We start from the raw sequence: 27,114 nt of genomic DNA, 5'->3' as shown, positions 1-27,114 counted from the left end.
AAAGGTAAGCGCAGAGAACTGATAGTGCATAGAGCCTGCCCTAAAACAGATATTTCCTTCAAGATTCCCTTATGGGGATGTGCAGATAAGCTTCTAAGTCTAGGGTGACTAGCCAGGAGTCCTTGGCTGGCATAGGAAGGAGCTCCTGGAGTGTAAGCATTTCAAATTTTGGTAACACCAGGAAGGTGTTTAGGGATGACAGATCCAGAATAGGGCACCAAAGGTTCTCTTTCCTGGGCACCAGGAACAGCCTGGAATAGAAACCCTGTCCCCTTTGCTCTGTTGGCACAGGCTGAATAGCCTTGACACTGAGAAGAGAAAGTAATTGCTTTTGGGCCTCTGTCCACTGGTTTGGATGAAGGTCTGGCAATCCGCTTGGGGTTGGCAGAGAGTGGAAATAGAATATGTATCCTTGTGATACAATGTTTAAGACCCATCGGTCCGGGGTAATATACTCCCATTTTTTTGCATGCAGGGTGAGTTTTCCTCCTAGGGGTGCAAGTACTTGGGCAATGCTGGGAAGGCTTAAGGACAAGTCATTGTGAACTTTCTCCATGGGGGGGTGGCTTACCACTCCCAGGTTTTTGAGGATGGAGCACTCCATTGTTTAGTTCTGTGCATACCCTGAGACTGTAGTCTTTGTGGTCTGTTGCCCCTGGGTTTGGGCGGAGATATTCTGAAAGGGGGTGGAAAGGACCAGTTTTTTAAAAACCAATGCCTACTGAATCTAGGTGGCTCTACCTGTAAGAAATCTTTAACAGTCTGCATGGATTTAGCTTTTTCCTCCATCTTTTTAAAAACTACTTCTGCTTTAGAGCCAAACAAACATTCTTGGTTTAATGGAACATCAAGTAATTTTGCCTTGACATGGTCTGGCAAGATTTGTTCCTTCAGCCAAGCATGCCTTCTCAAAACAGACCCAGTGACAGCAGCCCTGCAAGATGCTTCTAACGCATCAAAACCACACTGCAAAGTATGTTTACCAACTTGGTTTGCAGAATGCATCAAGTCTTGTAAGTCCTTATTTTCTGCACAGTCAGGAATCAACAACATTTTTTGTTTAATTAGCTCAATAAAATGCCACTGGTACTTCAACATGTGAAACTGGCAATTTAAAGCCCTGATGGCAAGAGTTGCAGAGGTATAAATCTTCTTACCCCCATCTGTCTAGAGCCCTAGAATCCCTGTCCGAAGGGGTAGGGTTTTCGGCTGTAGAAGCCTTAATACATTTAGGTCCCTGTGGGAATGGTCTCTGGATCCACAGTGGGATTTCTAAAGAGAAATTTGTGAGAGTCAGGTACTCTGTAGTATCTGTCAGGCTTTCTAGGAGCAGGTGGTAAAGTATCAGGGGTAAGGCTGGATTCCATGAAGACATCATCTACAATATCCTGGACAGGGAGGATAGCTAGATGCCTATGCTGAGGCAAGTCTAAAAATCCCCAGAGTCTCTTTTTGGACTGAGGGTAGTCCTGGCATTCCGAGTGGAAATGCTCTCTTAGGGTATGCAAGGTTTCACCGAAAGAAAGGTCCTCGGGGGGATGCTGAGGGAATTGAATCCTCTGCATCTGAGTCCTCATAAGTAGATAAGGGTATGTCCTGGTAATCACAGGGGTCAGAGTCATCAGACTCATGGTCTGAAGAATCAGACGGAAAATCAATTCTTTGTTTTTTGGAGAGGGAAGGCTGGCTTCCCCTAATTAAATTAATAAGGTCTCCAGCCACTCTAAGCATTTGTTTCTGTGGCATGGGAGCTTGAGAATGTGCTTTTGTCCTCGGTTTTCTAGGCAAAGTGCGAACTCTGTGCCCAAGAAATTAGATAGATTTAGTCATTAATGAAGTAGTCAGTTTGATACGAACATGGGAAGGTCTGAATATACCCTCAGAAGCCGGTGCCTGCACAGCGACTCCGGACCCATCCAACGTAGAGACATCCACAGGTCCCCATAGTCGAAGAAGCATCTCGTGGTATACTGGACTCTGAATGGGTCTCAGCAGAGGTCTGCGAATCTGTAGAAGGGGGGGTAACAGGGGCTGCAAAAGCACCTGAGTACCGGCAGACTGGCGACTAGCTTAACGGAAGCGTCGTCGGCAGTTTTGGACCTATGCAGTCTGTCTCTGTCTTATCTTTGCATCTTTTCGGAAGATCGGTAGTTGGATGGCTTACCAAAACCATTTTGGAATACAGAGAACGAGAGCAAATGAATTTAGAGACAAAAATAGCCCAATGACTAATAGTTCGGGCGTTGAACAAGGCACAAAACTGACAGCATGAGACGTCGTGGTTTGGGCCTAAACAGGTGATGCAGTAAGAATGAAAATCTCAGTGAGGTATTTGCTTTCCATAGGCAAGACAATTGTTAACTTTTTCTGACATTGGTTAGAGCAAGAAAAAAGGATCCCCAATGGGGTACTTAGCTTTAGAAGACTTCAGGTTTGGAACTCGGAAAACGAAAATTTCAGGTAGCTGCCGACCAGCACTTGCGAACTGCTTCTGCTTCGGGCTCCCGCACAGCAAGAAAAGCTGATGTAATGGCATCAGCTGCATGTTTTACACCCCAAAAAACTTGATGTCATGGATGAGGTGAAAGCATCTGATGCAGAAATACCAACACTCTGGTATTCGGGCCGACTGAGGACTACCTGCAAGCAGATAACCCAAGTGTGATGACTGCAACAGTGAAACACGAAAAACATCTCTTTGTATGTTGTGCAACTTATAAACAAATGTATGCCATCCAAGTCCAAGAAAGTCATTGTTCCACTGTATTCGGCATTCATCAAACCTATTATTGAGTACAAAGCACCCTTTAAGTATGTACCTAACCAGCCATATCAAACAACTGGAACATCCACAGATATTCCTCACTAAAAGAAAACTGGGCGTAAGTAACATATCGTATGCAGACCGCCACAAGGCCCTATCCCTGTATTCTGTCTCCTACAGGCTTTTGAGAGGAGATCTATGCCTGGCACACAGGGCATTGTCAGACCCCACTCTGATGGACCTCCTGCATATCCACAAAACAAACAGTACCAGAATTACCCATTCTAAAGACTTAAACCTTGCCTGTGCTATAAATAGGACCTGTTGGAGAGATGGGGTAGTCTCTGGGATACATACCTATCTATGGAACATGTTTCCCATCCATGTGAAGCAGAGTTCCTCCCTAACCCAATTCAAGTGCAACTTGGACAATCGGATGGGAAATCGGAAATTCATCCCTGGTTTGGCATCCATGTCTCTAATGTAAATAGATAACCTGTAAATGGTTCATCTCCCAGGCCCATGCTTACACTTATCAAGGGTATCAGAACTTGTCAGACATTTGGGATGCATGGCTCAGCTTAAAAAGGCCTTGTGGCCGTTAGCCTAGTAAACACCTATGAACCCATGGGTCGTAATAAGGGTTCTATGCCAATGCAGCTGGCCTAACCAACTGCTGCCATCTTTGTGAAGAGGGCAAGAACATTTCCCTGCCACATCAAGTAGCTGGAAAGAACCACTGTACTTGTGGCAGTTCTCAGTTTCATACTTTTCCTGACATGTTACAGCCAATTGGGGGTGCAGGTCTTTGCTGGTAATTCGACTGCCATATGGTCACCTGGTCACTTATGCTTAAAAACAGGGGTATATAGAGTTTTCAATGATAATAGGCAGGACATACATCTGAACTCTGCCCACAGCAAAAAAATGAAAAACTGGCAGGCTCCAGGGATGAGCATGGTTATGTAGTCAGTAATTTATGTGACTGCATGCACTGTCTATGCGACTGGACACTCTCAAATGTGAAAGTTTGCTAATAACATGAAATTTCAAATTGACCAAATGGTCCTCAAGGCTGGAATTTGCATTTTTCTAACAGAATGACAATTTATTCCTCTTTTGTCCATTCAGTCACATGCATAAAGATAAAATGGAACTTCCTGCTATTATTTGTGCTAGTTGAGTCTAATATTAAGATCAGTGTATTTGAACTGCAAGAATATTTGACACAAGGCCTTCTGACAAGTTAATTGACACAAAGTACAGCTGTGAATGCAAATGTTTAAGTGTATTCACTGTTGCAGTCATCACATTTGGGTTGATTCCCAAAGCTGAGGAAATAGGTGGAGGCAGTCAAGGAAACTAGGGGCTGGCTAGGATGCCCTGCAAGACTGCAGAGGCAAACCCTGCCCTGGATTTGGAGAAGAGAGGCAGGTGGTAATGCTTGGAAAAAGTGTGAAGAGATGTCCAGGTGGCAGCCTTCAGGTTGTCCCTCTGAGGAAAACTGCAGAGGTGGAGGCTGCTCTGGTGGAGTGTGTCCTGACCACCTTGGGGGGAGGCTTTCCATGCTGCTTGTGGCAGAAATGAATGCAGTGTGCTATCCATTTGGAAATGGTTTGTTTGGAGATAATTTAGCCTTCTGCCCCTGTATCAAAGCTAACCAGCAATTGATCAGACTTTCTGAAGGATTTAGTCCTGTCTAGATAGAATCTGAGCTGTCTGTGCACATCTAGAGAGTGAAGAATCCTTTCCCCTTTGTTCTGGGGATTAGGAAAAAAGGTGGGCAAATTAATAGATTGGTTGTGAGCCACACTGGACACCACCTTGGGCATGAAGGATGGGTTAGTTCTGAGGGATACCCTGTCTGCATGGAAGATGATGAAGGGTTCCACAGCCATGAGTGATTTCAGCTCAGAGACTCTTCTGGCTGAAGTGATGGCCAGAAGGAAAGCTGTCGTCCAGGAGAGAAATTTTAGGTCTGCAGAAGAAGCTGGTTCAAAAGGGGGCAAGGTGAGCTTTTACAATACAAAGGTCCCAAGATGGTGTTAGTGCCCTTCTGGGTGACCAAGTTGCTAGCCCCTCTTAGGATCTGTTTGATCAAAGGGTGTGAGAAAAGGGGCTTCTCAGTGTGAAATTGAGCAGAAATAGCAGAGGGATGTATTTTTATAGAGGAGAGAGGGGCGCCACTGTGTAGTAGGTCAGCTAAGTATTCCAGGATGAAAGGGAGGGAGGGCTGTGCCGTATTGGCTTCCTTAGCCTGGATCCAGGTGCAGAACCTTTTCCATTTATCAACATAAGACTTTCTGGTGCTAAGGCGTCTGGCCTCATGGATAACATCCAGAACCTGTTTACTGAGGCTGGCAGATTGGTTTGAGGTTAGGGAATAAGTCAAGCTACCAAACTGAGTGTCTGCAATTGGGGATGCATGAATTCCCTTTCCCTCTGGGTCAGGAGGCTTGGAATCTGAGGAACATGCCATGGAGGCAACGGGGAGAGGCTGCACAAGGGGTACACCAGTGTTGGCAGGGCCAGTCTGGAGCTATCAGACTGGTCCCTTGGTTTTTCCTCCCTTACTTTGAGCAGTACCCTTGGGATGAGAGGTAGGGGAGGAAAGGCATAGACTGATAGATTGACCCAGGGGAAGGACAGGGCATCCACTTTCCAAGCCATGCAGTGATTCACCCTGGTGCAGAATGTGCTGAGCTGATGGTTGGTGTGGGAGGCAAAAAGGTCGACCTTCAGGGTTCCCCATTTCTGAGTTATTAGGGTGAAGGTACTTCTGTTGAGTTCCCACTCATGTGGGTCCAAAAGATTTCTGCTTAACTGGTCTGCCAGAGAGTTGAGAGAGCCTTGTAGGAATTGTGCTAACAGGTGTAGTTGCATGGCAGAGGCTGTGTGCCAAAGGGTCAAGGCCAGCCTGCATAGAGGGTAGGAGCGAGTCCCTCCCTGCTTGTTGATGTACCACATCGCAGTGGTGGTGTCTGTTTTGATCAGGAGAGTCCCTGGAAAGAGAAGGGGCTTAAAAGCTATCAAGGCATGCTGCACAACCATCATCTCTTTTTGACTGATGTGCAGAGGGATTGCTGTGGGCTCCATTGGCCCTGTACACACCTCAAGCATAGTCTGATGCGTCTGTGGTGAAGGTCTGGGTGGCGGGTGGTGGGGATAAAGGCAGTCCCTTGTTGAGGGAACATGCTGTTGCCCACCAAAGAAAATCTTTTCTGAGGCAAGGAATTATAGGTAGAAGAGTTTCCAGGTCTTGAGAGTGTTGACACTAAAGGCTCTCTAGGTACCAGTGAAGTTTCCTCATATGCAGTCTGCCATATGGAATGAGTAGTATGCAAGATGCCATGAACCCCCGAGCTTGCAGGATCTTTTTCTTGCAGTTAAGCTGGGGCCTGGTGGCTAGTTGAGAGAAGTAGGTTGTCAGGAAAATTTGTTTCTCCGATGTAAGGTATGCCATCTGGGATGCTGTGTCCAGCCTTGCTCCCAGAAAGACTATCCTTTGGGTAGTCACCTGCTTGGATTGCTTTTCGTTGATTGTGTACTCTAGAGAAGTTAGGAGGGCCTTTACAAAGGCCAGGTGCTTGAGCAGCTTTTCCTGGCTGTCTGCCTGAATAAGGCAGTCTAAGTATGGGTAAATCTGAACATTTCTTTGTCTGAAAAAGGCAATGGACGGAGCCAGACATTTTGTGAAAACTCTGGGAGCAGTAGATAAGCCAAAGGGAAGCACAGAGAACTGAAAGTGTTGAGATCCTACCCTGAAGCGGAGATATTTTCTGCATGATTCCCTGATAGGAATGTGGAGGTAGGCCTCTTTTAGATCTAGGGTGGCTAGCCAAGTGTCTTTGGACAGCATAGGTACACAGCTGCTGGAGGGTGAGCATTTTGAATTTTGGGATCACCAGGAAGGTGTTTAGAATGGATAGATCAAGGATGGGGCACCAGGTGCCTTCTTTTCTGGGTACCAGAAATAGTCTGGAGTAGAAACCTTGGCCTGTTTTGCAGGAACATGCTCTACTGGCCTCATAGAGAGCAGGGAAATTATTTGCTTTTGAGCCTCTGCCCAATGATATGGTGGTAGATCTGGGAACCCTTTAGGGGTTGGAAGGGCGTGGAAGGAAAATTTGTATCCCTGAGCCACAATGTTCAGAACCCAGTGCTCCTTGGTAATGGTGGCCCAGGTGCTTGAGTGAAAGGAGAGTTTTCCTCCTAGGGGTAAGTGAAGGTGGGCAGAGAGGGGGGGGGGTGGAGGTGAGTCACTGAGTTCTTACCATAAGGAGGTGGCTTAGAACTCCCTGGTTTTGAAGTGGAGGTAGCCCACTGCTTAGAATTCTGAATTCCCTGTGTCTTCTGTCTGTGGGAGGGGGGACTGTTTCCACGGGGCCTAGGCTGGGCCAGTTTACTGGCAGCAGGAAAGGACCAATGTTTGGAGGGACAATGCTGGCTGGACTTGCAAGAAATCCTTAACTGTTTACATAGATTTTGCTTTTTCTTCCAAAATTTTTAAGACCTCTTCTGCCTTAGTGCTAAATAAGTTATCTTTGTGCAAGGGGGCATCCAACAATTTAGATTTGACATGGTCTGGCAGGGGCTGTTCCATAAGCCATGCATGCCTTCTAATGACAGATCCAGTGACTGCTGCCCTGCAAGAAGCTTCTAGGGCATCAAAACCACAGTGCAAGGTGTGTTTAGTTAATTGACTTTCAGAATGCATCAACTCTTGTAAATCTTTAGATTCTGCCCAAGCAGGAAAGGAAGACATTTTTTGTTTAAGGAGTTCCAAGGTATGTTGCTGAAATTTCAGCATATGGAACCGACAATTTAGTGCCCTGATAGCAAGAGTAGCTGAGGTGTATACTTTTTTACCCCATCTGTCCAATGTTCAGGAATTCCTGTTTGAGGGGGTGGGATTCTTAGCAGAGGTTGCTTTAATCCCTTTGGGCCTTGAGAAATGACCTCAGGGTCAGCTGTAGGATTTTTAAAAAGATATTTGTGTGAGTCAGGGACTCTGTAGTACCTGTTTGGTTTTCTGGGAGCTGGAGTAAGGGCGTCAGGAGTCAAGCTGGATTTGAGGAAAACATCCTCCACAACATCCAGGACTGGGGGGGATGGCCAAGGGTCTGTGCTGTGGAACATCTAGGAATTCCATGAGTCTCATTTTAGACTGACGGTAGTCCTGACTCTCCCACTGGAAATGCTCCCTTAAAGTATGCAGGGTTTCCCCAAAGGAAAAATAGTCTGGGGGAGAGGCTGAAGGAATGGAATCCTCTGCATCAGAATCCTCATAAGTGGAGTGGGGTTGCATGTCTTCATATTCAGATGAATCAGATTCATCTGACTCTTGTTCTGACAAAACTACAGGGGACAGTGCTCTTTTCCTTTTCGAGGGGGTGGCTTGGTTTCCCCTGATCAGCATGATAAGGTCTTCCAGCATTTTATGCATTTGAGACCGAGGCAAGGTAGCACGTGCCTGCGACTGGGTCATCAGTTTCTTGGGTGCGGTTCGTACCCTGGGCCTAAGAAACTCGGTCATTTTTGAAAGAACGGTAGTCACAAAAGAAAAAGTACAGTTTTGTACCTACCATAAATGTAGATGTCCGAGAGGAATGCATCTGCAGTCTTTACAAATGGGTTGTCCTGTCGTCAGGCAGCCCTTCGGTCGGCCGGATTCCAAAGTCTGGGTCTGGCTTCGGCTGGTGTCGCACTTCACCCGACGTCATTGCGGCAGTTCTTCGGGTATAAAGGCATCAGCCGACGCCATTTTCCTCAGTGTTTCTTGCCCCAGATGCCAGGTGCCCTCTTGGATGGCTAAATTTTGATAAATGCCAAAGTTTCCAAATAGTAGAGAGCAAACACACAAAATAAACATGTATGTACAAATATACAAACAAATACACCATAATAGATCCCCCCCAAGCTAGCTGAAGATTGGTAAGTACCCTAGGAGTACTTCAGAGGGGAAGGAGGGTGGGTAATCCTGACTGCAGATGCATTCCTCTCGGACATCTACATTTATGGTAGGTACAAAACTGTACTATGTCCTTCAAGGATGCATCTGCAGTCTTTACAAATGGGTAGAATACCATAGCTAAACTAGGGGAGGAGGAAATGAGAATAGATTATGGTGTAGTCAGGATCCCTTGCAAAACAGCAGTGGCAAAACCAGCACGGGATCTAGAGTATAGAGGTAAGTTATAATGCTTGGCAAATGTATGCACGGAGGTCCAAGTAGCAGCCTCTATAATGTCCTTGGTAGCCACTCCTCATAAGAAAGCTGTGGTAGTGGCTGTAGCCCTTGTGGAGTGAGGCCTGATATTCTCTGGAGTTTTCTTTCCATGGTAGGAGTAACAAAATGTAATGCAATTTCCTATCCATTTGGAGATTGTCTGTTTAGAAATTGGTTTTCCTTCTATTCCTGTTGCATATGCTACCAGAAGCTGGTCAGTTTTTCTATTGTTTTTTGTCCTGTCCAGGTAGTAGCGTAATTGTTTGTGTACATCCAAGGTATGTAAGAGCTTTTCTCCCCTGTTCTGTGGATTGGGGAAGAATGTAGGAAGGTGGATAGCCTGATTTAAAGAGACTCTGGATACCACCTTAGGCATAAATGTAGGATTTGTTCTCATGGACACTCTATCTTGATGGAAGATCAGGAAGGGCTGTACTGCCATTAATGCCTGTAGTTCAGAGACCCTTCTTGCTGAAGTTATTGCCAGCAGGAAAGCAGTCTTCCAGGATAAGTATTGCAATTCTGCTGTAGCTGCTGGTTCGAAAGGAGGTAGAGTCAGTTTTTCTAGCACAAAGTTCAAGTCCCATGCTGGCAATGGAGGTTTCCTGGGAGGTTTTACATTTTTAATTCCTCTCAGAAACTGTCTGAGTAGAGGATGCGAGAAGACAGGAGGATCCAAGCTGTATTCTGCTGAAATAGCTGATGCATGTATCTTGATGGAGGAATAGGACAGGCCTGTATGGAAGAGCTCCGCCAAGTACTCCAGGATGTTGGCTATGTTTACCAGTGTCACATCTTGCTCTTTTGCAGTACTCCAGATGAGATATCTTTTCCATTTTGCTGCATAATTCTTTCTTGTTGAAGGTCTACGAGCCTCCAGGATTATGTCTTTAACCCTTTGGGATAAATTTGGGTTAATTGCTGCTATGTAATGTTCCAGGCAGTTAGCTGCAGAGTTTTTAGGTTTGGATGCAGAATGTTGTAGTTGTTCTGTGTCAGCAGTAATGGGATCAGGGGCAGTGTCCATATTTGTTCCCGGGACATGCTCCTCAGCAGTGGATACCAATGTTGTCTTGGCCAGTCTGGGGCTATCAGAATGATCCTCGGACGTTCCTCTTTGATCTTCAGAAGCACCTTGTGCATCAAAGAAAGTGGTGGAAATGCGTATGCTGTCAGGCTTTTCTGGGAGTCCACCTTCCAAGCAAGTGGGTGGTAAGTCCTTGTGCAGAATTTCTTCAACTGGTGATTGAATGGGGATGCAAACAAGTCTATCTGTGGTAATCCCCATTCTCTTGTGATGGTTTTGAAAATGTCCGGATGCAGCATCCATTCGTGGGCATCTGTTGTAGTTCTGCTTAATATGTCTGCTAGAATGTTTTCCTTCCCTGGTACATAAATTGCCTGTAACTGAATGTTGTAGCTCAGAGCCACATCCCATAGGTCCAGTGCCAGCCGGCATAGAGGGTATGAGTGTGTGCCTCCCTGTTTGTTGATGTACCACATAACTGTGGTGTTGTCTGTCCTTATCATCAACTGGCCTTCTTGGAGAAGAGGTCTGAAAGCCTGGATTGCCAATTTTACTGCCATCATTTCTTTTAGATTTATGTGCAGATGCAGCTGGTCTTGAGTCCATAGGCCTTGAATGCACTTGCCCATCATGTGTGCCCCCCAACCGAGGTCTGAGGCATCTGTCGTGATGGTTTGTCTTGGTTGACTTTTGCAAAAGGGCAGTCCTGTGTTTGATTGACAGGCCTGAGCCCACCATAAGAACTATTGCTTCAGGCATGGGATCATTGGAATTTTGGTTTCTAGGCTGTGCTTGTGCTGAGACCACAAATTCTTTAGGTACCACTGTAGCTTTCTCATATGAAGCCTGGCATGAGGGACCAGTATTATGCAGGATGCCATGAAGCCTAGAGCTTGTAGCACTTTTCTTGCAGTTAGATGGTTCTGCTTTGTTAATGCCAAGAAGTAGAGAGGAAGTTGCTCTTTCTTTTCTGCAGTTAGAAATGCCATTTGTTTTGATGTGTCCAGTTCTGCACCCAGAAAGGTTATTCTTTGGGATGGAATCAGCCTTGACTTTTTTGTATTGACTGTATATCCCAGGGCTTGCAGCAGGTAGATGACTCTTTGTAAGTCTTCTGTTAGTTTGTTTTTGTTGTCCGCTTGTATCAGGCAGTCATCCAGGTAGGGATAGATTTGAATTCCCTGAAGTCTGCAATGAGCGATTACTGATGCCAGGCATTTCGTGAACACTCTGGGCGCAGTAGATAAGCCAAAGGGCAATGCTGAGAATTGATAATGCTCTGATCCTGCAAGAAATCTGAGGTATCTTCTGCAAATTGGTCTTATGGGGACGTGCAGGTATGCCTCCTTGAGATCTAGAGTTACCAGCCAAGACTCCTTGCCCAGCATGGGAAGAAGCTGCTGTAGGGTCAGCATTTTGAATTTTGGAACAATGAGGAATGTGTTTAAAGCGGACAGGTCTAGAATAGGCCTCCATTTGTTTTCTTTTCTTGGTACCAGGAAGAGCCTGGAGTAAAATCCCTTCCCTTGCTCCATTAATGGTACCTTTTCCACAGCTCGCAGTCTTAATAATTGAGATATTTGTTTTAGAGCTTCTGTCCTTTGAGAAGGTGGTAGGTTTGGCATTCCTCTCTTTCCTGGTAGAGTATGGAAATGGAACCTGTAACCTTTGTCTATAGTCTGCAAAATCCATTTTTCTCTTGTAATGCAGTGCCAGTTTCTTGAAAATAATGTTAGCTTTCCGCCTAAGGGTGCTTCTAGTTGTTCCCTGGTAGGCAGTGCCACCGCCAAGTCACTGTGATTGAGTTGTTGTGGTAGTGGTGGCTGTATCCGTGCCTCGTTGGTTGTTACCCTGCCACTGGCGACCCCTGTAGGCACCCCTGGATTGGTTTCTGCCTCTAGAGCCTATTCCTGCCTCTTTGTGTCTTAGAGGAGTCCGGAAAGGACCAATTCTTGGAGGGCCAATTCCTGCTAAACCTTGGAGGTTGAACTTGTAAGAAATCTTTTACTGTTTGCACAGATTTTGCTTTCTCTTCCATCTTTTTAGTACCTGCTGTGGGGCACCAAATAAATTGACCTTGTCCATAGGTGCATCCAAAAGCTTAGATTTGACATGGTCTGGTAATGCCTGTTCTTTCAACCATGCATGCCTCCTGATAACTGTGCCAGTCATGGCCGATCTAAAGGAAGCCTCCAGTGCATCATAGCCACATTTTAAAGAATGGTTACTAACCTGCTGTATGTTATGTAACATTTCTTGAACATACTTTTATCTAAAGATTCTTCAGAGGACAGCTTTTTAGTCAACTGGTCAAGCATAAACTCTTGATATTGAATCATATGAAATTGGCAGTTCAAAGCTCTAGCTGACAAAGTAGCAGAGGTGTAAACTTTTTTACCCCATCTCTCTAAGGACCTGGAATCCCTTTCAGAGGGGAGGGGTTTTTAGAAGAAGTAGCTGCTACAGCTTTAGGGCCCTGGGAGATAGTCTCTGGATCTGCAAAAGGGGCCTTATATAAGTGGTGATGAGTGTCCGGGACCCTGTAGTACCTATCGGGCTTAGCAGGAGCCGGAGGTAAAGTATCAGGAGCAGTGCAAGCATCATTAAATGCATCATCAACAACAGATAAAACTGAAGGTATAGCTAAAGGCCTATGCTGTGGCAAGTGTAGAAAGGTCCGAAGCCTTTTTCTAGAGTCTGAGAAATCTTGGCCCTGCCACTGGAATTGTTCCCTCATAGCATGCAAGGTTTCCCCAAATGAAAATTCCTCAGGAGGAGAGGCTGAAGGGATGGATTCCTCAGCATCAGAGTCTTCGTAAGGAGAATAAGAAGCCTCAGGAGGGTCTGTATGTTCTGAGTCATCAGAGGAATCATCTGTGGCTACTGGCTCAGGGGGCTCTGCTCTAGGCCTATTTTCTGGAGGAGGGAGAGAGGTCCTGTCTGGATGCGGCTGGGCTCCACGGATTAAAGAGATGAGATCCTCTGCCAAAGAAAGCATATGGGAGCTGGTGCTGGGCCTGTGAGAGGGGGCTTGGCAGGCACAGGTTTTGATGCTTTGGCTGCTTTAGCCCTGGCAAAGGCCTTAATAGACATAGCTGGAGGAGGCCTAGCAGCTCCACGTGCAGGGGTAGAAATATCTAGGGGAATGGTGTCTGATAAATCCTGTGAAATCGCAACAGAAGGTTGGATTTCAGAAGCCGTTTCTACCAGGATAGAAGAGGCCTCGGTAGAAGGCAAGTTATCGGCTGAAGAAAGAACCGCTTGCTCGGTTTCGGCCGAAACCGAGACACTCGTGGTTTGCTTAACCGTGGTTTCGGCCGAAACCGCGGACCGCGAGTGTCGGTCCTTTTCTTTGCGCTTTTTGGTTATTTGCGTAGTCGGAGGATCCGACGGCATAATGTAGGCAAAATCGGAGCTGAAAATCTGCTCAGCAAAGTCCGAGCGACGTCTAAGCGTCCGTCGGTTAAAAGAAGCACAGGCTAGACAAGCTGCTACGTCGTGGTCTGGGCCTAAACAATGTATGCAATAGGAGTGGAAATCTTTATGAGGTATTTGTTTCCCACAAGATAAACAGTTATTAACTTTCTCTGACATCGGCTGAGGCAAGAAAGAGTCCCCAATGGGGTACTTAGCTTTATAGAAGTCTTCGAAGTAGTATTCGGTAGTAGTAATCTCTGGATCTGACCGACCGGCACTTGCGAACAGCTTCTGCTTCGGGCGCCACGCGGCAAGAAAGACTGAGGAAAATGGCGTCGGCTGATGCCTTTATACCCGAAGAACTGCCGCAATGACGCTGGGTGAAGTGCGACACCAGCCGAAGCCAGACCCAGACTTTGGAATCCGGCCGACCGAAGGGCTGCCTGACGACAGGACAACCCATTTGTAAAGACTGCAGATGCATCCTTGAAGGACATCGTCGGTTTATGTCGAGATTCTGTAGAGCGAATGACTTCCTCGGAAGCCAGTGCCTGCTCAGTGGCTCCAGAGCCATCCAAGGTAGAGACAACCGCAGGATCCTTAGTCAAAGAGATTTGCAGCATACCGGACTCGGAAAGGGTCTCAGTAGCAGCCTAAAAATCAACTGAAGTGGGCATCAGGGGCTGCGAAAGTGCCTCACGGAGTACTGGAGAACTGATGACTAGCTTAACGGAAGTGTCGGTAGGTTTGGACCTGTGCGGTCTGTCTCTGTCTTTATCTTTATGTTTTTTCGGAAGATCTGCTGTCAGATGGCTTACTGAAGCCATATCGGAATTCGAGGACTGTAAGCAAAAATATCTGGCTACAATAAGGGCCTGATGACTGACAGTTCTGGCGTTGAACAAAGCACAGAAGCGACAACGGGGGACATCGTGGTCTGGGCCTAAGCAAGTGATGCAGTAAGAGTGGAAGTCTCGGTGTGGTATTTGCTTTCCACAGGTGAGCCGATTAACTTTTTCTGACATCGGTTAGTTCAAGAAAAGAGGATCCCCAATGGGGTACTTAGCTTTAGAAGACTTGAATTTGGTAAACGAAAACTTGGGTAGTGGCCGACCGGCACTCATGCAAACTGCTTTTGCTTCAAGCTTCACGGCAAGAAAGACTGATGTAATGGTGTCGATTGCCTTACTTCATACTACTGACTACCTGATGTCAGTCCTCAAATGACAGCAATCGATGTATAAATAGTAAGTCTCTGGTATTTGGGCCAGCCGAGGGCTACCTTGGCAGGGATAACCCAAATGTGATGACTGTAACAGTGAAAGAAAGAACATCCTACTTTACAACCCCGCAGAATATATTTTCCAAGTTTGAGCCAGTTATAGCACTGTTCTGCAGTTAACTTGTCTTACCTGACAGGAATTAAGGCACAAAAATATGTACTAATTTTTAGCAAATATGTAAACTTTCCTGAAAATGGATTCATGATTTAAGGATGCAACTTCATCTCAGTTGCGACAGTAAATATCCATATTAAAATCTGTATTAATATCTTCCTGCACTATGATTGTCAAAAAGTACCCATCAAAAGGTCAATTAAAGACATGCTGCTTTGAGTTCACATATGCATTGTTTGTGGATTCTTTTTGTACACACATTCTATAAGTAAATCTTCATCAATTTTGTCTACAACGGAAGTAGCAGGCATAATTTATGGACCTTTAAAATTACTGGCGCATTTGGCCTCTTCCAGTCCTATGCATGTGCCATGCAGTTTGGCTTTTGTATACTATTCTTTAACCTGAAATGCTGACAGCACTGTACTCTTCATGCCTTAATTCTTGCTTCAAATTTATGAACAGCGAATATTATACAGTATCAGACAGTCCAGATGACTTGCGCATTTTCAGCATGCAACTCATTTTAAGACTTCCTTCTTGCAAAGAAAGGGCAAGGGTTAAACTCGGAGACTGAAAAATCATTCCCAGTGAAAACAGTCATCCCCAAATATAAACCACTGGTTGCCAGAATCAGATGCAAACAGTGGTCAAAAAACACTCAAGATGAACAGAGACTAGGCTGAAATTAAAACACTGTTGGAAGTCTGTGGACTAGAATGAAAGTACAGAAATACAAAGAAATATTCATGGCTCTAGCATCTCAGAACAGGAACGAGATGAGGCTAAAGAAGAATGGCTGCACCTCAAAACAGCGTCTGTGAAAACAGCAGACTAGATATGCAGGCGAGCCAAGTAGGTAAATAAGGTACAAAAGGAAAGTTGGTAGTAGAATTCAGAATTCCTGCATATTATCAAATGAAAGCAGATGTGATGGAGTGGGAGGTAGAAAACATGGCCCAGCTAAGTAGGAACACAGGTTGGCAATGAGGTAGTTGCAATGGCAAAGAATAAGGTGCTAGACAAACTCTACCAGCTTATGGAAAGTGACTCAGCAGATGGCACAAATAATCTCTATCACGTTGCAAGGCAACCAAAGAAAGATACATAACATGCCCACTGGATGCCATTCACAAGAGATGTCACCAACAAGTTGTTCACCAGTCCAAAGGACATAGGGGTAGATGAAATAAGTACTTCAAGAAGCTTCTCAAACAAGAAATCCCCACAAATGTATTGCCGGGGCAGTACAAAGGATATCAAATTCCTGTCACACTGCATGAAAGCGCTGAAGAAGGTTACTGATAAATGAACAGGCACAGAAGTAGAAAGTTATATGGGAGGTGATCAGTTTCGATTCAAGGATGTGGTACCAACCAAATGCTTGCAGTGAGATAGTGAAGATAAAAAAGAACAAATCTATAAAAATAGTGTGCATATATATATATATATATATATATATATATATATATATATATATAAAATACATAATGAAAATTAATAAGAAACATGCCTAAAAGAAACATATACTCCACTTACAGGTGTAATTATCAGCTCATAAATATGAAATACAAAATCTTTATATTCCATAATACTGTTTTTTTTAATACAGTTTCATATTTGCTTGAAATGATAAGACCTGTATACATGTATTTTAATGGACTATGCAGGTTTCTTTTTTATTTTTATTATTATATATTGCATATTATACACCTTTATATGCTATATGTACATGTTGAGGTTATACATTTGCTGCATAAACCAGTATTTAGATTAACAGTACCTTTAAGACAATTGGTTTAGCTCATGTGACCCTCAGTCTTATAAAAGTTTTTCTGCTGATAGTTTTACTACCTGATGAAGTATGACATGCAAAAGGTATTTGCTAGTGTTTTTATCAACGTAAGTCTTCTTGGCGACCAGAGCTGAATCGTGATTTCTGTCCTAGTTTAATAAACTATACCACTTCTTCATTCCACTGGTTACAGTTACTTTTAAGCTACCCTACACTAAGAAGTCATGAAATTACTTCAAGTGCAAAACTGCTGACCATATACCAACTGGGTTATCTCATAATATTTTGCTGTTCAGAGTATGAAAGGACCTACAGCATCTATGAAGGACAGTTCTTTCTTCCTCCCTTCTGTAAGACGGAAATATAGGAGACATCTGACCCTTCCCCTTCCAGCCAGTCATCTGATTAGTTGTGTCTACTTGTGATTCCATAAGTCTGGGATCAGGAACAAACACTCAAGCAATGCAAAACAAACGTACACAAGAAACGTATTTGGATAATTTTAGGTAAAAATCTACATTACAAAAATATGGCTGCTAAACCACTTTATTTAATTTTAATCTTATTCTATTGCACTGCAAATGTACAACAAAGAATAAGAAATTATCAGACATTCAGAAATGTCCAAACAAGCCAGATTTTGTTTAGTAGTATTGTCACTTTACGTTAGTGGAATATCAGAGACAACTTACCTTCTTGAAGGCCAGGCACAAGTTTGTAGACAATATCCTGCATTGTTCTATCATGGCTGGCAGAGAGAAAAGAAATAGTTAATTCAAATACTGTACAAAAACAGCAGACTGTGAACTACTGACTATTAATTAACATCTGAGCATGGAGCCACACTGAAGAGATTTACAGTTTACTCTCAGTGTTTCAGATGTACATTAAACTGATATATACACAACTCTGCCCGATGACATATAGAGTAATAAAAATAGACACCACCAAACAACAAAATTCAAATAAAATTTATTTCATTCCTATAGCATACTTGTTAACCAAATAATTGAGTTACTTGTGATCCCTTAAATTACTTTTAGCAATGAAACCAACTCTTCATGAAGCATCTTTTAAGAAAAGCTGGTGCAAATGATACTTCAATCTTGTACATCGGGCAGGATTAATTATGGCTTTTTTAGTTTGCTAATTGCTATCAGTCACCTCTCGTGTGCTCCATACAAAAACTTGGCAAATCATACAATAAAAACAGGCATAGCACTCTGCAAGAACTTAAAAGCAGCGTGTACCAGGGTACAAAAAGTTGGCAATGATTACTATACAAAGTGCTTAGCACCTAAAAGAATTTCTCCATAAAACGGCAACCTTTTGAGAGAAATATCTACTGCCTTACAAACTAGCATTTCAGCTATATGCACAAAAATAAAGTCTCAGAATGAAGCCACATTCGAAGGACAAGGAGAAAGTAAAAAAGTACCCACTTCAGAATCCTGTTTGGACACATACAGATATGAAGTTGCATCAATATTACAAACACACACACACATATATATATATATATATATATATATATATATATATATATATATATATGTCAAACGTTTTGAATGGAGATCGCGGTATAGCTCGGAATGGGAAATTTACCTTTTTTCTCTCACTGTAGTGCTATCTCGGAGTTGGTATATTTATTTAGCAGGGGGCATGGGGGCTTGCCCCCCCCCCCCTGCAAAAACATAAAAAAAAAGTTTAGTATTTATTTTTTTTATTACAATTTTGAAGCTTCAAAACTTTGATCTTATGGTCTCTACCATTTGCAGTTTTAAGTTTTGAAACTTTGAGTTTGTAAAGTAGATTTATATATGTATGTATTTCCCAAGCGATTTACTATAAAAATACTTTGTAGGGGCAAACTTATGCAAGGAAATATACAAGAAAGGATGACCTGCACGACAACCCCACTAACACTTCTATTCACAAAGTGACACATGCAGGTATGCACTGAAGGCTAATGGCCAGTATCAGACAAATCACCAGTACAAGCATTCAAAAAGGATGCATTTTTCACCACATTACAAAGTGGTGTGCGAGACACTTAGCTGACAGCAAATGACTGACATACTTGTGTGTCCATTGGGTCATTGGCTCCCTTCCTGATATAAAGCAAATGCATGCAACTGATAGCATGAAAATTAAAGTTCTTCATGAGGAGAATCCAAATCTATCAAACAGCAATAATGTGAAATAGCTGCTCTCTTGAGTTCTAATGTTTCAGGAGGAAGAGGACTAGTTAAGAAAAACTACATTCAGAAGAAATCATGGTTCATTGCATGGAAAAAAAAGTTATGTGCTTACCATAACGTTCCATGTTAGTAGTCCATCTCACCCTTCATTCTTTACATATGGGATCGGAGCCGATTCTCGGCTCAGACTCTGCCTATTTACAAGCTGAAAGACCTATGGTTGGCTCGTGGCTAGGTAGGTATCCCATGGTACACCAGTACAATCTCCAGATCTCGTTTGCTACTGACTAGAAAAAATAACAGCCTACAGAAAAAGCAATACCAAAAGGTCTCCATAAATAATGAAATTAGTATTTTTCTGTCTCCACGTACTTCCAGGATGGTGGCAGGAGGGTTCGAAAGAATGAAGGGTGAGGTGGACTACTAACATGGAACGTTATGGTAAGTACATAACTTCTTTATGTTAAGTAGTCCTATCTCACCTTCATTCTTTACATATGGGACAGCATCTCTAGCACCTTATTCTTGGGTGGCTCAAGGAAAAACACTCCAGAGTACTGTGGAACCAAAAGATGCTCTACCCCTGGAGGTTAAATTCAATTTGTAATGAGTAATAAAACTGTGAGGGGTAGCCTACATAACTACACAAATATTGTCAAGTGGAACCCTGACTTGAAAGGCTGCAGAGGTAGATTGAGATCTGGTAGAATGAGCCTTGATTTTAAAGGGTAAAGGTTTGCCCTCAGAACTGTAAACATAAGCTATACAGCTAGAAATCCAGTTAGAGTCAATTTAGAAACTGGTAAGCCCAACCTGGATTCGGATAAGGAAATGAACAGTTGATCCGATTTTCTAATGTCTTTAGTCCGGTGCAAATAAAAACTTAATTGTCTATGGACATCCAGTTGGTGAAACCTGTACTCAGCTGCATTGAAGTGATTCTGAAAGGAAACCGGAAGGTCTATGGTCTGATTCAAGGTGGTATGGGAACAGACCTTGGGAACAAAGGAAGGGTTAGTACGAAGGGACACCCTGTCTTTATGAAAAATCAGATAAGGCAGTTTATTAGACAAGGCTTGCAATTCTGACACCCGTCTGGAAGACGTGATAGCCACCAAAAACGTCTTCCAAGACAAGAACTTCAAAGAGCATGAATGAGAAGGCTCAAAGGGCAGAGATGTTAATTTTGATAACACAAAGTTTAAATCCCATGAGGCCACAGGCTCCTGAACTGGAGGTCTGAGTAAAGTGGCACCTTTGAAGAAGGTTTTGCACAATTTATGAGACATCAAATTTGAATCTGGAAACCCCAAATGGAAATTTGAAATTGCTGCCAATTGGACTCTGATAGTGGCAGCCGTAGATCCTTGGTGAAATAGTTCAGAGAGAAATTCCAAAACCCTGGGAATGGAGACAGTGAAGGGGTCCAACATCCATTTTCTCCGCCTAAAGAGAGAATCTTTTCCATTTACTGGAATAAAGTTTCCTAGTTGAAGGTTTATGAGAAGATGTAAGGATACGAGTCACGGAAGGCGAGAAATCGTGAAGCCTGACTTTTGATGGAACTGGAGCAGCCACGCTGTCAAATTGAGGGTGTGTAATGAGGTGTGAAGCGAACCAGGTTTGGAACTGGGTCCAGAATCCAAGGATCGTCCAGGAGAAGAGGCCCAAGGAAGGGGAACCAAACCTGACGAGGCCAGTAAGGAGCAATGAGGATCAATTTGCTTCCCAGCCGTTTAGTTTTCTGAATCACCTTGAGAATGACAGGAAAGGGAGGAAAAGCATACAGGAGACCCAGGGGCCAATCATGAACAAGTGTGTCTCTGGGCGACTCCCCCGGAGGAGGGATGAGGGAAAAGTAGCTGCTGCATTTGGCACTGATTGGACTGGCAAAGAGGTCACAACAAAGCTGTCCCTCACCTGTGGAAAATCTGCTCTGCTGTGTCCTGTTTCACAGACCACTCTGGCATTAGAATTGCCTGGCTGAGCTTGTCAGCTATCACGTTGGTCATCCCTGGAATGTGCGTAGCCACCATAAAGCGCTGGGAAGATATCACCCATTCCCAAACTCGCATGGCCTATCGACAGAGTGGGTAAGATCTGGTTCCGCCCTGTTTGTTGATATACCATACTACCGACATGTTGTCTGACTGAATTGCAACAGTCCCTAGAGGAAAAAGGTTGTGAAGTGCTTGCAACACCAGGAGCACCGCCCTCATCTCTAGAACACATATATGCAGGTGGGCCTCGTGGTCTTGCCATGTGCCTTGGACAGTCCTGCCTAGATACTGGCCCCCCCCCATCTGTGAGACATCCGTGGTCACAGTGGCAATGGGTTGGCGAGGAACAATTGAAGAGCCCGTGGTCAGTTGATTGGGTAATGTCCATCAAAGGAGGTCCTTCTTGAAAGATTCTGTCAGTAGAATGTGATGGGATAATGGAAGGTGCTGAAAGGACCATTGGGACGGCAGGAGCCACTGAAGAATTCTCATGTGTAACCTGGCTAGTGGCACTAATAGTATGGTGGAAGCCATGGTCCCAAGGAGCTGCAGAACAATCTTGGCTTTGACCCTTTGCAAGGGAAGAAGAAACTGAATTTGAAACACCAGGTTTTGTGCCCTTTTGGCAGGAAGACGAACCACCATGTTTACTGTGTCTATCTCTGCGCCTATAAAATTCACAGACTGAGAGGGCAATAAGGCAGATTTTTCCCAGTTTATAGAGATTCTCAGTTGGGCACAAAGCTGAATAGTATTGTCCCTGCTATGAAGGAGTAGATGCCTGGTGGGGGCAGTCAGGAGCCAGTCGTCCAAATATGGAAACACCTGGAATCCTCGACGTCTCAGGTGAGCTGTCACTACTGCCATACATTTGGTGAACACCCTGGGGGCTGTGGTGAGACCAAAGGGCAGAGCACGGAACTGGAAGTGACCGTCTCCCAGCCGGAAGCGTAGACGACTCCTTGACGCCCTGTCAATTTTTATGTGATAGTAAGCGTCTTGGAGATCTATTGAGCACATCCAACTGTTTTTCCCTAAAAACAGGAGTATAGACTGCAGTGTTACCAACCAGAACTTGTCCTTTACTGATTCGTTCAATCTGCTGAGGTCCAGAATGGGCCTCCAGTCCCCTGTACGTTTTGGCACTAAAAAGAATCTGGAGTAAGCTCCGAATCCTATTTGGTCTGCTGGGACAGTTTGGATGACTCGTTTTGACAGCAACTTATTGACCTCCACAGTTGCCTGATCCCTGTGATTGGGTGGAACACCTGGGATCTTCTTGGGAACAAAAGGTGGATGAGAAAAGGGTATTACATAACCTCAGGTAATAATTCTTTGTACCCACTTGTCTTGAGTGATACTTAGCCAGGCTTCTGGATACAAAGAAATGCGACCCCCGAGAAACACAGTCAGGCCCCACATCAGGAGCACTGGAAAGGCCGGGGCCGAAAGGAATAGCGACCTCTCTGGTTTTGCGGACCGCACCTGCCTCTAGGGCAACGTCTACCATTTCCTCCTCCTCCTCTGCCTCTGAAGGAGGAGTCACCCTGTGCCTCCTGGAAAAACCTCTGGGACTTCTTGAGCCACATTTTACCATCCCTCTGACCCTTAGGGTATGGTCTAGAGGGAACAGTAAAACATACTCCCATGGCAGGAAGTGTTTTTCCTTCTTGCTCACACTGGCTGAGTGTGTCCTTTACCTTGGATCCAAGAAATGAAGAACCGTCAAATGGGGTGTTGGTAAAGGTAGACAAACAGTTCCTCAAAGTTACAGAAATGCATACAGGAATGACGCCTCAAGGAAGTTTCTGAACCCGCTGCCCTGCTCGCACCACCGGCTGCATACGAAATAAGCTGCATGGAGGAGTTAACGATAGAGGTCAAGGTGGACAACTGGGCAGAAACCTTGTCAGGGACTCCCTCAGTACATGCACCTTGTATAGAATCTCCTCTTTTAGGAGGTCTCTCTGGAGCCTAGTAATGTGAGTAAGGTAATTCAGCGATCTGAGAGTAAATGCCACTGAAGAGAAGTTACGTTTCCCATATCTTCTATTGTTCAAGACTACTTATTCGGTGGATGAACAGAAGAAGAGCTCTCAGCTAGCTCCTTACTGGCCGCCGCCACCACCATGGCATCTACAGGCACACCTTTAGATAAAAAGTCTTTTCCTGGAGGGGAAGAAAGGAACTTGTTTGGTCTCCTGGAAACTGGCTCCACGGCATCAGGGAGTATCCCACACCTTTCAACTAATTAAATCCATCAGGTCATCAAAAAGTGAAGATACCAAAGAGGCAGAAGGTGTGACCCAAAAGCCTTCAGGTACACCTCATCAGAAGGGGTAACAGTGGGCCAGTCACACCACTGTTTAAGGATCTCCAGGATGTCTACGAAGGAGACATCAGAGGACGACTTGGGGACCCTTCAGACTCCTCGAGGTCAGTGTTAGATGCCAAAGAAGCATCCTGGGAGTCAACATGCTTCCTCTTACAAGTCTTCTATGGGGGCTCCTCGGAAGGACATTCCGGGGAGGTCTCAGAAGAATGGGGGCCACTGGCTGGTGGCTCCTGAGGCTAGGGGTCTCTGCTGCCGCTGGAGGGAGTAGGAGCGCAGACAGAAGTAGGTGCTACAGGGGGAAGAGTGCCGGTACCCCCGGTAGATGCTGACGGTCGGGACAGCATACTCATCATCTCGAAAGGTGACCTCTCTGGCTCTGAGGAGACAGAGAATGCCGTCGGCGCCACAGCCATCGGCTCTGAGATAGATGCAGGGTCCGAACTCACCCTAGCCAATGCGCCAAGAAAAAGACTCGGAACCGAAAACGTTCGGTCCCAAGCATCCCTGTTTGGGCCGACCGGAGAGCTTCAGACCCCTGGACACTACGGACGGCACCGAAAGTGTCGGAGCAGAACTCTGCTCAGAAACGGCCACAATTGGAGCTGGAACCGAGGGTTCAACTGGTGGTACCAAGTGCTCTGGCTCTGAAAGACCAGCATGGCTTGGAGGAGGAATGAACACAGAGGGTTGAACGGGCTCGAGTGGCTCTGGAGCCGACTTGGTTGGAGCCAACAACAATTTAGGCAAAGCAGACAACTTCAAAAGTCTCAGCACTACCCTCTCCACATCTTCTTGTGATAAACTCCTGGAAGACCTGGATGACATAGTAGGAGATAGAGATCTCGAAGGTACAGGAGACTTCACTAACAAGGAAACCGATAGAAGGTCCATAGACCAGCTCCAAGAAGTAGTCTCAAGAGTCTCAGCAGTCGGCTCCGAAAAACCTAGAACCAACCCTGCAACAACAATGCCATTCTCAGTCGGCTCCGAAGTCTGTGTAGCCGATGAGACCGTTTTCGCAACTTTAAGAGGTGACTCCGGGACAACAGCCAGTGCCGGGGAGGGCCTCTTGGCAGATTGACTTTCCTTTAGCAGATTTGGAGGATGATGAGGAACTAGACAAGTCTTCCTCGAAGAAAGGTTTAAGAAGACCTTTTAGAATTAGCTGGTTCTTCCTTTCCTGCAACACCCTAGGACTAAAGGGATGTCAGAATAAACAGGTCTCTTTCAAATGGATGGCCCCTAAACAGTAAACACAATTACCGTGACCATCTGTTAAGGACATCTTTTGGGAGCACTTAACACATTTCTTGAAGCCGGATGGCTTATGCTCCTTACTCTCTTTAGACATTCTTAAATCAATAGAACACACACACACACACACACACACACACACACACACACACACAGAGGAGGACGACTAGGTCCTCTAACTTAAACGGGCCTAGCCCGGGCAAGAGGATATAGGGTCTTCTAACTTAAACACACTCAACAAAACAGTGGAGAACAATAGCACAAGTCAACTGCAAAAACAAACAGAACAAAGTTCTGTCAACAATATTAGCAAAACGATGCTAACAGCAATCTAATAACTCCAAATAGCAAGAGGAAACCGCCAAATTCTATTTAAACACACAGAATACTAGTGCGCAAAAAGCGCCTACTTTAATCCAAAAAGTAAGCCTGGTACACGGGATACCAAGAAGAAATAACAGCCAAAGGCCAAAAATTGCACCAAATGGCGCAAATATAAGATAACTTTATAACTACAAACAGTATGGATTTAACTATATAGAACCACACTAATCTACGCTAAACAGTGAAGAAAACTTTGAAAAAGGTGAAAATATGCAAACACTTAGCCAGAGCCAAAGAGAAGCACAACCAAACTCGACGCAGCAAACGAGATCTGGGGTTTGTACTGGTGCACCATGGGATACCTACCTAGTCATGAGCCAACCAGAAGTCTTCCAGCTTGTAAATAGGCAGAGTCAGAGCCGAGGATTGGCTACGATCCCATATGTAAAGAATGAAGGCGAGATAGAACTACTTAACATCAAGTCTCTAAGAAATATCAAATAAGCCTTCCTACACATAAGACACTGGAATTCCAAGTTCTTTCTGGCAGACCTAATAGCAATCAGGAGAAAGACCTTCTTGGAAAATGCACTAAAAGTAGCATAAAAGATTACTTATAAAAAAAAGTGAATTTCTCAAGCAAACACATCTTAACAGTAGGCTGCAGACATTCAGGGTATGCTCCCCCAACACACACTTTTAGCCTGGAAAAGGTTGACATGGCCAAGCAAATACTTCAAAATTTATACTTCAAACTCAAATCAAGATACAACTGACTCCATCTTATCTGGCCTCGCTGGGACCAGACCTTAGGCTGGATAAACGAATGGCTGGTTAATCAGAAAAAGCATACAAAATAGCATTTATAGATTGTGACCACCTACCCCCCCCAAAAAAAACAGATTTTAAATATTGCTTTTATAGACTTAGAAAGCTGTTAGAATAACAGCATTTGTCTTGGTATGCATTTTCTGAAGGAAATGAAGTTGGAAACTATTTAGTTACTTCAATCCTCAGTGTCCTCCTGTCCAAAGGGCAGGGCTCTGAACTGATAGTGAATGGACCCTAGCCGAAAGAGCAGATATCTCCTGGAGCATCTGTCGATTCTGATGTGATAGTATGATCCTAGAGATCTGCCAAGCACATCCAGTTGTCCTTGTGCAGAAGAGGCAAAAATGGACTGAGTAGTGACTATCTGGAACTTCAACTTCTTGAATGACAGGTTTAGTTCGCTGTGGTCCAAAATGGGACATAGATCCCCAATGTTCTTGGGCACCAAAAAGAAGTGAGTAAGTTCTGGACCCTCGTTGTCCTGTTGGGACCTCTTAGATGGCTCTTTTTTGAAGAAGTTCTTGAACCTCGAGAAGGGCCAGCTCCCTCTGGCAGGGTGGAACGTCTGGGAGAGATTTTTGAACTGGAGGGGCTGAAAAATGGGTATGAAGTAACCCAAATGATGTTTAACATCCACTGATTTGAGGTAATACTTGTCCAGTCTAGTGGGTGGAGGGAGAGTCTACCCCCGACTGCCTCCAGGGCAGGACAGCCGAGCAGCTTTTCAGGAGCGCTGAGAGGGCTTCTCCAAGAAGGGTTCCAAGGAGCCCTGGTTTTGCAGACCCCCTCTGCTTCTGGGCCACATCTGTTGTCAAACCCCCTTCCCTGACTGGAGGAAGAGGATTCCTAAACAGCATCCTGGAAGGAGGACTGGGATCTGCAGAATCACAGTTTCTTACTACCCCTCTAATTTCTGTAAAAGGATCTTTGGGCTTTAAAGAACTTGATCCCGACCACAGATGGAGTCTTTCCTTCCTGTTCGCTACAGGTTAAGCTTTCTTTGATGGACGGCACAAACAAAGTTGACCTGTTAAAAGGAGCATTAGTGAATGATGCCTTGAAGGGTTCCTCAAACCCGCAAAGGTGAAGCCAGCCATGATGCCTAACAGTAATGCCTGTGCCTGCCGCTCAAGACGTGGCCTTCACTGCATTGGAGATCAACCTCATCGAGGTGTTAGCCAGGGAAGTTAGAGTGGACAACTCCAGAGAGACCAATTTAACACTCTCCGGAGGCAGCATCTTAGAAAGGGAAGTGGACAGTTCTGATACCAAGTCCCTTTGCAGCCAGGTAACGCGTGACATGTAATTAGTTGCGCTCAGTCCAGACATAGCAGAGGCAAACACGCGTTTCCCAAAACAATCGCCCGAGACTCCCTGTTTGGGGATGGACCATAGAGCTCTACTTGGTGAGCTCCTTTTTAGTAGCTGCAGCCACCACAACAGCATCAATGGAGACGTCCTTGCTCCAAAAAGCCCTCTCCTTGGGGGGGACTTAGGAACTTGTCATCTTTCTTAGGGACTGCTTCCACTTTGTCTGGCT

The 27,114-nt window shown here is 44.7% G+C and overlaps 1 protein-coding gene across 1 annotated transcript in view; it reads right to left on the bottom strand.

Moving 5' to 3' along the window:
- PCGF3 (polycomb group ring finger 3) overlaps positions 1-27,114 on the bottom strand; it is a 664,227-nt gene that overhangs the window by 333,147 nt on the left and 303,966 nt on the right. Inside the window, exon 3 of the mRNA XM_044064482.1 lies at positions 17,322-17,377. Within this exon, the coding sequence (XP_043920417.1) occupies positions 17,322-17,377 (56 nt within the window). The remainder of the gene's footprint in view (positions 1-17,321; positions 17,378-27,114) is intronic.

This window comes from Protopterus annectens, chromosome 2.part2, assembly GCF_019279795.1.
Source record: "Protopterus annectens isolate FY-2018-M chromosome 2.part2, PAN1.0, whole genome shotgun sequence".
In the NCBI taxonomy this organism is placed as follows: domain Eukaryota; kingdom Metazoa; phylum Chordata; order Ceratodontiformes; family Protopteridae; genus Protopterus; species Protopterus annectens.
This window is presented reverse-complemented; position numbering and strand designations above follow the sequence as displayed.